We start from the raw sequence: 12,916 nt of genomic DNA on the forward strand, positions 1-12,916 counted from the left end.
CGGAGTCTTCACGGAGACTTCAGGGTTGTCTACCGCTGACGAAGCTTCTGTGAGAGAAGCGAAACGTCCTTTTTTGTTTTTTTTTTTTTGTTTTTTGTTTTTTGTTTTTTACCCACAGGTACAGATGACGACTGACAGAACCCTTTCTACGATGGAACTTTCCTGTACGACTGAGAGCCTCCACAAGCATCCCCTACTGAATATAATAATATTACAACTTCTGTTTGTGTTTCAGCTTGGCTGCGTGCTTTCAATGAATCTCATTATTGTCATAGCTTATAAGGTTGCACAAAATCAAGACATCTACGACATTACAGGATGGGGAAATGTAAACAAGACTTATATTTTAGCCACCTGACAAAGTTACAAAAACTGGAACTGTCACATCTTGGAGGCAAAAGATCAGAGGCAGTTTCACTGACATAGACGATAATGATCCTCGTCATTGAGAAAATCACATTTAAGACACGTACAAGCTATGCCGCACTGACCGCGAAAGCTCATAAAGCACTGCGCTTACGGCCAAAAGTCTTGAGACATACCTCATATTGAATAACCTATTAAGAGTGGTGCTATTTTAGTTCATCATCCTTTCAAGGCATCAGTTATTTTAAGGGAAATCAGTTCAATAAAATATCTTCCACCGAGTTCAAACTGTACATGATGCCGTTCGGCCTTGTGGTTGTCTGACAGCGGAGCATCTTACTTACATTTCCGGTGCTGTTTACCATTTTTCATATATTCCAGAGGACAAACACTTTCAATGTTCCATGATGTATAATCCATGAAGAAACATTAAGGGTATGATTATCCACCAACTGTCTGTGTGAGCTTGACCTTTGAGACCCACACTGAGTGGGAAATTTAAACATGTGTCATCCTCATGAAGGTTTGATCAATAAATTGTGCCCTGAAATGTAGCCAAACACTTTGGAGTGCACACGATGACTTATGGTCAGTGTTGCAAGCCCACAATGGAAAATGTATCGGCTTTCATTGAAGGCGACCTGTGATGAATGTATCGCAGCCTGATTGTTTGTGTTATACTCTTGGAAATATCTTTTTAAGCGATGACACTAGAAGAAATGAAAATAAATGATACAAAAAAATAAGAGGAAGTAATTCAGAGCCGGCAAAGAATATCAGTCCTCCGTCTGAGATTAATGGCTGACAGATTGGCTGGCATGCACAAAGCCACGGCGAAGAAATATAATCCTTCAGATGCCGGTTCAGCTGGGATGGTTCCATCGCAAAGCCAGAGAGATGTGCTGAATCCACACCGGGCACAAACACATATCTCACGGTCCCAGGTGAAAAGTCGATCAAATCTTTTGTAAGAGTGGAATCAATGATTAACAAGAGGACTTTTTCTCATTTTATCCCAGGAGGCGAGCATTCCCTCACCATCTCACTTTGAGGGACAGTTGCTGCTCTCACAGTTCAAGACTTGTTTGGTGGAGTTACTCTGTCGGACTGGTGGCAACAGGGCTGAGGATGGGTGTGGGCAAGTCCCTCACTGGAGACATAGGTGGGATGGCCTTATGGCTGTAGTACTCCACAACTTGCTTGGGCACCTCTGCCAGGACACATTTGGCCAATGCTGCTGGTGAAGCCTGCAAAATAAAGATTGAACAGGGGTGAGACCGACTCGAAGTTCATTTATTCTGCCCCATAACCTGAGCTGGAACCTCTCAGGGGTTTCCAACCCAAAAGGATTTCGCCTGTCAATCATAGCCCAGATGTGGCCAGACTGACAACGAGTCATACTTGAGACTTTCCCACAGTATAGAAAGGAGTAGACTCATCTAAAAGGCAATCTCCATTTTTTATGTTCATCATACAATTCTGCAATCACCCCCTCCATTCCACTTCTGTTACCATCTGTATTCATCCATCCATTTTCTTGACTGCTTGTCCTGTTCAAAGACGCAGAGAAACTGGAGCTCATCCCAGTTGACTTGAGGTGAGTGGAAGGGTACGTATACCACACACTGATCACCTGTCAATCATGACTGCCGCAGGTGATCCTTTGTTCACACCGTAAGGTTTGTACAGTTCCTCTCTCTGAATTGCAAGTGTTTATTATTTCAAATGTAATCAGTGTTTTGATATAGTCTCTAATATATGTCCTCTAAGAGCTCAATTCATTACAAGGTGTGTCAAAAAAGTTCTGATGACTGGTGTCATTAAAGATATACTCGAAATTCAAATGACAAATTACAAGTTTTCTTGGGAGGTAACTCCTGCACAGTGGTGTTTCTGTGGGCCAGGAAGTGTCAGATGCTCAGGGTGGTGTGAGCAGCCATGAATTGTCCTGGCACAACGCTTCCGGTGCTGTTTACCATTTTTCATATATTCCAGAGGACAAACACTTTCAATGTTCCATGATGTATAATCCATGAAGAAACATTAAGGGTATGATTATCCACCAACTGTCTGTGTGAGCTTGACCTTTGAGACCCACACTGAGTGGGAAATTTAAACATGTGTCATCCTCATGAAGGTTTGATCAATAAATTGTGCCCTGAAATGTAGCCAAACACTTTGGAGTGCACACGATGACTTATGGTCAGTGTTGCAAGCCCACAATGGAAAATGTATCGGCTTTCATTGAAGGCGACCTGTGATGAATGTATCGCAGCCTGATTGTTTGTGTTATACTCTTGGAAATATCTTTTTAAGCGATGACACTAGAAGAAATGAAAATAAATGATACAAAAAAATAAGAGGAAGTAATTCAGAGCCGGCAAAGAATATCAGTCCTCCGTCTGAGATTAATGGCTGACAGATTGGCTGGCATGCACAAAGCCACGGCGAAGAAATATAATCCTTCAGATGCCGGTTCAGCTGGGATGGTTCCATCGCAAAGCCAGAGAGATGTGCTGAATCCACACCGGGCACAAACACATATCTCACGGTCCCAGGTGAAAAGTCGATCAAATCTTTTGTAAGAGTGGAATCAATGATTAACAAGAGGACTTTTTCTCATTTTATCCCAGGAGGCGAGCATTCCCTCACCATCTCACTTTGAGGGACAGTTGCTGCTCTCACAGTTCAAGACTTGTTTGGTGGAGTTACTCTGTCGGACTGGTGGCAACAGGGCTGAGGATGGGTGTGGGCAAGTCCCTCACTGGAGACATAGGTGGGATGGCCTTATGGCTGTAGTACTCCACAACTTGCTTGGGCACCTCTGCCAGGACACATTTGGCCAATGCTGCTGGTGAAGCCTGCAAAATAAAGATTGAACAGGGGTGAGACCGACTCGAAGTTCATTTATTCTGCCCCATAACCTGAGCTGGAACCTCTCAGGGGTTTCCAACCCAAAAGGATTTCGCCTGTCAATCATAGCCCAGATGTGGCCAGACTGACAACGAGTCATACTTGAGACTTTCCCACAGTATAGAAAGGAGTAGACTCATCTAAAAGGCAATCTCCATTTTTTATGTTCATCATACAATTCTGCAATCACCCCCTCCATTCCACTTCTGTTACCATCTGTATTCATCCATCCATTTTCTTGACTGCTTGTCCTGTTCAAAGACGCAGAGAAACTGGAGCTCATCCCAGTTGACTTGAGGTGAGTGGAAGGGTACGTATCCCACACACTGATCACCTGTCAATCATGACTGCCGCAGGTGATCCTTTGTTCACACCGTAAGGTTTGTACAGTTCCTCTCTCTGAATTGCAAGTGTTTATTATTTCAAATGTAATCAGTGTTTTGATATAGTCTCTAATATATGTCCTCTAAGAGCTCAATTCATTACAAGGTGTGTCAAAAAAGTTCTGATGACTGGTGTCATTAAAGATATACTCGAAATTCAAATGACAAATTACAAGTTTTCTTGGGAGGTAACTCCTGCACAGTGGTGTTTCTGTGGGCCAGGAAGTGTCAGATGCTCAGGGTGGTGTGAGCAGCCATGAATTGTCCTGGCACAACGCTTGTCTTTTCTCAGGCAGTAACTCAAGCAAATGCCACAGGGTCTCTTTGCTGACATGTCGCTTGGCCAATATTGAAGGGGAAAATCTTGAAATTTGGTTTTGAAATCTTTTGTGACACCAATCATAATCACATCTGTTGCACTCTCCTATTGCGTGTCTGTAAACACAAATTTGCCCCCAGGAACAACCAAGCAGTGTTATTCAGACACAGACACAATGCTGTTTTCAACTAAAAATGGCTAAAACAACAACAAAAAGGTGCCTCTTTGCCTGCAACAACTGAGTTGTGGGGAGTAAAATCGTCTGTTACATTTCTAAAAATGATTCCTGTCATTATCTAAGAAAATGAAAAACATCTCTTTTCAAAAGCATTAGGGCATGTGGGAGAACGTCACATTCATTCATGCAAATTGGAACACACCACCTTTATTGTGAGTGCGTTTCGCTCAAGATAATAACCTTGATAACGCTTCTGCAGTGAATTGCACTTTTACTGTGACCATTGGCAACACATTATTCCCATAACCCCAATATACATCAAATAGAATATTAAAACTATGCCTTTTGATAAAACTGTGAAGAGGAGCAGTGGGTTCACCTCCTCGTGGTACTCGCCTGCCATCCAAATCTTTTTTTTTTTACACCTATAAGAACTGGGATGCTTTGGAGGATTGTTATCTGTGTTTTCAGAAAGGCACAAATTAGCTCACCCGTACCCCTCTTGAACAGCTTGAAATAACCGAATGTGCGCATTTTTATGAACCGCGAAAACAAATAAGAAAATCATCTCATCACAATTGAAAATCATAAAACAACATGACTAGAATACTGAGAGACAGCAGACCTCTGTCGAGATGTAAACACTTGTGTTCTCTTGTCGCTTGTGAAATCAGTAAGCTACATTTTGATCGATTGCCGGGGTTGAATGACTGATTTGGTTTCTGTAGTCGACACAAATGAGATGATAGTTGAGTTGATGTCGACTAATCGATGAGGTCACTGATAGTTTTGATAGTTTCAGTGATGTTTTTTTTTTCCAGTTGTCAACGTGCCATCTGGGTTGAGCGAAACACTGGTTGGATGTTTTTTTTTTTTTTTTGGACCACCACTCATCCATGGTACATCATCTAAGTAGACACGACAGTATATTGTTTCTTTTTTGTTACAGGAGATCGTTTGGTGAATTCGCTAATGGACGACTAACATGAGATTTAGGCTGTTTGTCAGCGAGCATCAGCGGGTGCCTTTTCAGGCATGTGTAGCGTGTGCTTTTATTGCTGACAAACCTTTCTTGTGGTTATGCTACCAGTCTAATTTTTAGTCAAATATTTCCACACGGTGGAGGCAACCGCTGCTAACTTACCACGTTGGGCCAGCACCCTCCTCAGCTGTTGTTTTTAGCCAGGCCTCTTTATTATTCATGCCAAAAACACGTGATTGGCAAGGAGTAGATTTCAAGCTCTAGCCATCATTGCAGAGTTACAAAGATGACGTGTCAACTAGTTGACTAGTTAGCTCAACCCTGAGTTAACGAAAGGGCGGTAAAGTTTCATTCAAAGCCAGAATTATTACATGTGGTTTTTGGTTGAAACCAAATACACAGACTAGATTAGATATTGATCCATCCACTTGAGCATTGCGGGATAATAACCTGACCATTATCAAATGCTATATAAAAACGTCATACCACAAGTTGGACCCAAACAAATAAATAAACAAACAGATTGACCTCTGTGGATGGAAACATTTTTTTTTCCTTGACGGAGGGAACTCACCGTCTTGAAGTCCCGGAAGGGCACAAATTGCACGATGTCCCGAAGGACCGGCTCGCCCTTTGGTGAGCGCAGGACACCGTCATCTCCATCCAAAATCTGCATGTCTGTAAAGTCTGCGTTGCCCACCCCAACAATTATAATGGAGAGAGGCTGGTAGGAGGCCCGTACGATGGCTTCGCGTGTGTCCGCCATATCTGTCACCACGCCATCAGTGAGGATGAGCAGGATGTGGTAGCGCTGTTGGAAGAGGGAAAGTGTTTATGTAAGTGTTAACATCAGCCTCATTATGCAGCAGGAGGTGGTGAGGAGTGGTTAACAGCACTTTTAACCGAGTGGCTGCATTAATAGATTCAAAGAAAAATAAAAAGCCTACTTTGCTGTCGACATCACAGATTTGAAATGTATCATGTTATTAAAAAAAATAAAAAATAACAATGCCCTGAAGGCCGCATGATGAAAAGAAGCATTAACTTTGAGTAATCAATGAGATCAAGGTTGATGCCCAGAGTGAGAACATGCAGAGTAATATCAGATATGGCTTTTTGCAGCGCAAAAAAATGTCAATAAAGTGCTAGACGCCAGAAACATTGCATTAGTATGTAACAGTAGTCCAAAATAAGAACGCAATACTCGTCTATTTATAAAGGGTTGGTTTTTTTTTCTCATCCCAGCTTCCAACGTCATTACTGTAAAGAGTGAGTTAAACCACAGGCTGTTCACTTGAGGGACTCAGTGGGAGGCAATATGACAAAGGCTGCATTTCATCCATATGTATGCATAGAGAGACACTCACAGAGGCGTCTTTAATGTTGCCATCGCCAGCTGACAGCTTGGCTATCCGGTTAATGATGGGAGAAACATTGGTGGGGCCGTACAGCTGGATTTTAGGGAGGCAGTTCTGGTATGCCTCAACCACTCCTTGGATCTCTGATCAAACGCAACAATAACAAAATCGTCAGTCAACTGCGGGGAAGAGTCCGATGAAGATGTGTTCTTGCAAACAAAGAAATGTGAATGTTTTCTATGATGACAAATTGTGATGGGCAAAACCCACAAGAGATCTTGTGCTGTGTGTATATCTTCTGATCAATGTGGATTCCAGGAACGCTGGAACAATGATCATTTGACTTTGAAATGAATGAAAAGGGCATTGATCTGTTCCAGCTTTCCCACAGCAAAACAAGAAAAATTGTTGTAATGTTTATGTAACCCTTTCAGGGACAGCGGATACAGCAGTGGACATCTTATCATGTTATCAAGTTACAGGGTGCATGAATGGGTTAAATGTGGACAAAAAATCTCTCTCTCTCAGCTGGACATGTGCATTCAAAAGTTTAGAGAAAGTTGGATTAAGTTCACCTGTATATACCGTGGACTCTTGGTTCATCTTGAAATTTCAATCACTTAAACTAGAATCACTGGTGAAGTTTTCATGACAAGTGTATGATGCAAGTAGGCATTTTTTTTTTTTTTAGAATTACGGATGTGAATTATTGCATCATCATCAAAAAGGTGCCTACTGATATATCTCAATGTGAATGCTTGACTAGGGATGGGTATTATCTCCCATAACGACTGTTCAGAATATTGTGCCCATTGTGTGGTGTGAGTTTAGTTTATTAATCTTAGGCCAATAGACATAAATAAAAAAGGTTTAAATTAATTCATTGTTTCCCAATCGTCAACATTCTGTCTCATGCCTGTTCAAGGACTTCAGTCCCAATAAGCAATGGAACATTATTTCCATCAAGCTATTGATCCATACCTTCACATTCATCATCTTCGGGATTGAAATTGATGGCAAAATCGTGAGACACCTGTGGAGAGAAACAGTAAATTGAAAAAGATTGCATATTTCTTTTGCAATATTGCAATCTTGTCCGTTTTGTAGTAATGGAAGCACGTGTTTGAATGGAATTAATCTTTGGAGCAGTTTGCAATAACAATTACCAGTAGGATCAGAGAAGCCTGCAACCTGTCCTTCTGGGTATTTTGTTATTTTAAAAAATATGAAATAAAATGTGTGACGCTTTAAATAATTTCATTTAGGAGCAAAATGTGTATTCATAAGATTACACTACACACTAATGATGCGTCGGTCACGAACAAATTTCTTCCAGAGGTTCGAACGGAAGTATATATTAAGTACTGCTTCTTTCCCTTAAAGCAGCGCCGTCTGCCAGCCAAACCAAGTGAGTCCTCTCCAGCTGGCTTGCGTTTTCTTTTTTTAATTATTCAAAGCAGAAATGTAAAATGCATACAGTATATAGATGGATAGTAGAGGATGGTATCATAATGAGTCAGGCGTCTTCCTTTCGTTGTGACGGTCGTCCTTCACTGCACAGGTGTGACTAATGCCATCAGCAATAGAGGCGTGACGAATGACATTAGTAATGCACAAGTGTGACGAATGAGATCGGTAATGGTCACTTGTTCAGGGGTTTCGCTGTGTTGTTTTATTGGGTGCCAGCTCCATCCGACCATCTATTGCAGCATACTTCATGTAATTTGGATCACTTAAGCCATAGGTGTCAAACTCAGGTCCTGGAGGGCCGCTGTCCTGCATGTTTTCCAAGTCTCCCTGTTGCAACACACCTGATTCAAATGAACAGGTTCAATGTCAGGCTTCCGCAGAGCTTGCTGATGATCTGATCATTTGAATCAGGTGTGTTGCAACAGGGAGACTTGGAAAACATGCAGGACAGCGGCCCTCCAGGACTTGAGTTTGACACCCCTGACTTAAGCCTTCTCAATGAGAATTTAATTATTTCACAATGCAAACTCACGATCATGCATAAATGTAACATAAAGTTAATAGGAGGAATGTCTTGGAGTGAAATTATGCAAAAGGGATGTAGGGGTAAAATAGCAGAACATCCTATTAATTGTCTTTCTGAGTAAAAGGAAGCTGCATTAACAATGATTTCTCCTTTATGTATTTTTCTTTTTTCTAATTGCAAAGCACCTAACCCAATGCAAATCTTCATGTCATACTGCTTGTGTCATTCCAAGAGGTGGAGTGCCCCCTCCATGAAAAAGCCCCACCCACTCACAATGCACAAACATATGTGATTATAATTATGAGAACTTTCATTCATTCATTTTCCAAACCGCTTTATCCTCACTAGGGTCGTGGGGGGCGGGGGGGTGCCGGAGCCTATCCCAGCTATCTTCGGGCAGTAGGCGGGGGGCACCCTGAACCGGTTGCCAGCCAGTCGCAGGGCACACAGAAACGAACAACCATTCGCACTCACACTCACACCTAGGGACAATTTGGAGTGTTCAATAAGCCTGCCATGCATGTTTTTGGAATGTGGGAGGAAACCGGAGGACCCAGAGAAAATCCAGGCAGGCACGGGGAGAACATGCAAACTCCACATAGGAAGGTCGGAGCTGGAATTGGAATTGGAATCTGCACTGCAAAGACGACATGCTAACCACTCCACTACCGGGCCGCTGATTATTACAACTTAACCTAAGAAAACCATCAAGTTGGACTGTCTTCACACCTCCAAATGCAAACCCCACACTTTTCTCTCATTAGGACTGAACGGGAAACATGAAACATTCGTTTGGTTTGGTGTCATTGACCCCAAAAGGTGAGAATGAATTGTAGCAAGAACTAAGATGAACACATTCGAGAGAGAGAGAGAGACAGAGAGAGCCTGCCTGTGTTTTCCTTGTGGTTTGGCTGCCCCTGCACAAAAATGTCCAAAGCAGGGACTCAAACTCAGAACCTCTGACTGTGCGACAGACATGCTTACCACTGTGCCCAGATGTAATTGTTCCCTAAATCAAGGGTGTCCAAACTCAGACCTCAAGGGCTGCTGTCCGACATGATCCGGAAGTGTCCTTCGTGCAACACACCTGATTCAAATGATCAAGATCGTTTTCAGGATTCTTCACAGCTTGCCGATGAGCTGATCATTTGAATCAGGGTGTGTTGCAGGAGGGACACATCTGAAACCAGAGCACCAGAGCTGGACATGCATGCTGTAAATGTTATCAGTTCGCATGTAAAGTGTGTGTTCTGTATAGACTAACAAAGATATGGCAATCGTGACTGATTTTTTGTGTACATCGACAGCAATGAGAGCAATACAAGGGACAGAAATCTCCACTAGGACAGTGGTCTCCAACCAACGGTCTGCGGACCGGCAGAACCTCCCTCCCGTTCTCCCCAGAGGAGCTTCAGTATTATCTTTACATTTTCATTAAGGCATACACATTATTCCTGAATTTTTAGTAGTTTACTGTGTTATTTTATATTCTTTGACATTTGTTGTCCTGTTGACTAAAAACGCTTGAAATGAATGGAAAGAATTTTGTGCGTTAAAATGGTGAATTACTCTAGAATCATATTTGTTGTCAGCACTGGTGCTTCAAAACTCTCAATTTAAAAGGAATGGAAAAAACAAACAAATAAAGATTTTAGCACCCATAACCCCCCAGGGTCCTCCCCACTGCAACCCGCCCCCACTGCCATCAGCAAATTGCTGCCAGTCCGTGAAAAGCATGTACTTGTCTACGCTAGTCCGTAACGCAAAATAGGTCGGGGATCACTGCACGAAAACATGAAAGCTGGTTTGCGTGTTTACGTGTCTGTGTGTGCGTGTGCGTGTGTGCGTGTGTGTGTGCGCGCGCGTGCCTCTCACGTTTCATGTTCCTCCCCAGAGCTGCAGCCAATCACTCGAGGCCTGCGGTTACCGAAGTCCAATTTACTTTAAAAAAAAAAAAAAAAGTGCTTTCCTACTTATGAGTTCTTGAATGTAATGAATGTAAATTGAGCATCAGCACCAAGGGGTCTATTATTTGAGCCGACACATTATTTTTCTCAGAATCAGTTGATTTGCCACGGTAAGGGTTTAATGAATGAAAACAACAACATAATTAGTTTCAAATATGAAATTGGGATCGCATGACGAATTGTGTTGTCGATTACTGTTTTTTAATGGAAATCATCATCATGCGCAGTTCCCGCGTATTTAAAAAGGAACCAGAATATAGAGTGTGTGTGTGCATGTTGCCTGAAGTGAAGGTCAGTTGACTGCGGAAGGACGAAGACAAGACCTCACCTCGTAATTTGGAGGGATTCTGGCACCAAACCCCAAGGCTGAAAATCTTTTGTCGCTGTAAAGAAAAAAACAGAAGAAAATCTATCAAACAAGTGTATAGTGGAATTTGCGCCCGCTTTTGACAGTAATCTCAAACATATTCAGAGTTTATCCATCTGTTCACATTTCCAAGGTCAAACCTCCTGCTTGTTTGCATTTCATAAATGCTAAAAGGCTGAATTACAATTTGAAATTTCTCCCACGGTGCCCGCAGGCAGCTGCTACAACCTCCTCTTCTGAGAGACCAGCTCGCAGTCTATCCTCTCCACTTTCCTTTCGTGTGCACGCTGGAAATGATTTTGATCAGAATGTAACATTGGCATCTCATTATCATACCGCCAGGTATTAAGGGCAAGATGAAGACTTAAGTCTGCCCGGATGAACTGAAGTGATGAATCCAAGGCTTGTCTCAACTGATACACAGTGTGACTCGTTGTAGCTGCCATTGGTGCACTCAGTTTTGTCATTCGGCTTTATGCGAAACAAATACGTCCCAAATAAAGGATTGTGGACCAAGCAGCCTTCTTTGATGACGCAAATTATGAGTGCGGTTTAATGACTGAGACCTAACTGGAAGACAGTAAATAATAAAAGGAGGTGAGCATATTTAATGTTTTAATTTGTAATTTATTATCATAATTATAATCCCTCATGGGGAAGTTCAAATGACTCTCAGCTGTTTCTATATTTATCGTAACCACACAGAGAACCAGATCATAGAAATGCAGGCAGGTCGGAAATGAGAGATGTACAGCGAGATCCAGCTGGCCGCAACCAAGCCACACCAGTACAGTATTGTATTTTAAAATGATACTTAAGCAAATTTATAATTTCACATGTACCTGTGGCTAAAATGCAAAATGCTGAGTACCGATAACTGTATTGGTATGGTTTGGCAGCGCCTAGCTGGCTGGATGCCTGTGTGTATCCGGAAATGTATTTTCTATTGTGAAAGCTTGCTAGCGACAGAGACTCTGGCAGTATATACTGTACTGTACATATTGTGGTATACAATAATACTTAACTCAAATAATATTTAGGATTTTATACATGGTCACAAAGTAGGAAGAGTCTCTGTTGCTGAAACGCACAAGTACAGTCAATGAATGGAGCCAATTGCCTTTCACGTATTCAGAATCAAATTATATTTTTCCATTTTCTAATCCGCTTTATGCTCACGAGGGTCGCGGCGTGCTGGAGCCTATCCCAGCTGTCTTCAGGCAGTAGATGGGGTACACCCGAAACTGGTTGTTAGCCAAACGCAGGGCACACATAGACGAACAACAATTTGCAATCACGCTCACACCTCGGGACAATTTGGAGAGTTCCGTTAACCTGCCATGCATGTTTTCGGAATGTGGGAGGAAACCGGAGTAGCCGGAGAAAACCCACGCAGGCACGGGGAGAATATGCAAACTCCACACAGGAAGGCCGAAACTGGCTTTTTTTTTCCTTTTAAAGACTCAGTCAAATATTAACATAACTTCATGAATTCAATTGAGAAGACAATAGATTAGTCACCATGGAAAGTGTAATCTTGAAACAATACCATTAAAAAAGCAGACGTTATTTAGACATAGACATCTGTAGATAAAATCCATTTAAGTACTTTTCTTGCCTTGAGCGTGTCTGCCATGTTTGATGTGGAAGGGCCCCCGTAAAGTAATGCACATCAACTTCACTGAACTGAAAGATTGGCACGAAAAGCAACATATGTAGTTTATAAATCTCATGATTAAGCATGTTTACTCCCACATTGAGTCTACAGTATTTCAATATTTATCATTCCAGTAACAATGTGACACTCACACAAACATTAGTTCATAAAAATACATGCATTCTTCTACATAATTTAACTGAATGTTTATTTTGTACTCTGAAAGTGTTGTTCATTTAATTTGTCAAGGTAATGCACTTCTTGGGTTATGATCAGTGAAGAAATATTTTATCACTCCAATGTATGTTGTGACTGAGCGAGATTTTATGAGTTGATTTACAACTTGCATGAACCAAGTAATGACTTGCTTTAAATTTTGTGGCAACTTAATCCCCCCCCCCCCCCCCCCGCAATTTGGGGCTGTTCACGC

General features: G+C 42.0%; 1 protein-coding gene across 1 annotated transcript in view; it reads right to left on the reverse strand.

Moving 5' to 3' along the window:
• Positions 1–2,342: 2,342 nt before the first annotated feature.
• cpne7 (copine VII) overlaps positions 2,343–12,916 on the reverse strand; it is a 32,424-nt gene continuing 21,850 nt past the window's right edge. The window contains exons 12-16 of the mRNA XM_019887030.1: positions 10,791–10,845; positions 7,481–7,532; positions 6,509–6,642; positions 5,716–5,952; positions 2,343–3,227 (exon numbers count right to left, since the gene is read on the reverse strand). Of these exons, the coding sequence (XP_019742589.1) occupies positions 3,075–3,227; positions 5,716–5,952; positions 6,509–6,642; positions 7,481–7,532; positions 10,791–10,845 (631 nt within the window). The 3' untranslated portion in view covers positions 2,343–3,074. The remainder of the gene's footprint in view (positions 3,228–5,715; positions 5,953–6,508; positions 6,643–7,480; positions 7,533–10,790; positions 10,846–12,916) is intronic.

The sequence above is a fragment of the Hippocampus comes genome, unplaced genomic scaffold (genome assembly GCF_001891065.2).
Source record: "Hippocampus comes isolate QL1 unplaced genomic scaffold, H_comes_QL1_v1.1 scaffold261, whole genome shotgun sequence".
Classification (NCBI taxonomy): domain Eukaryota; kingdom Metazoa; phylum Chordata; class Actinopteri; order Syngnathiformes; family Syngnathidae; genus Hippocampus; species Hippocampus comes.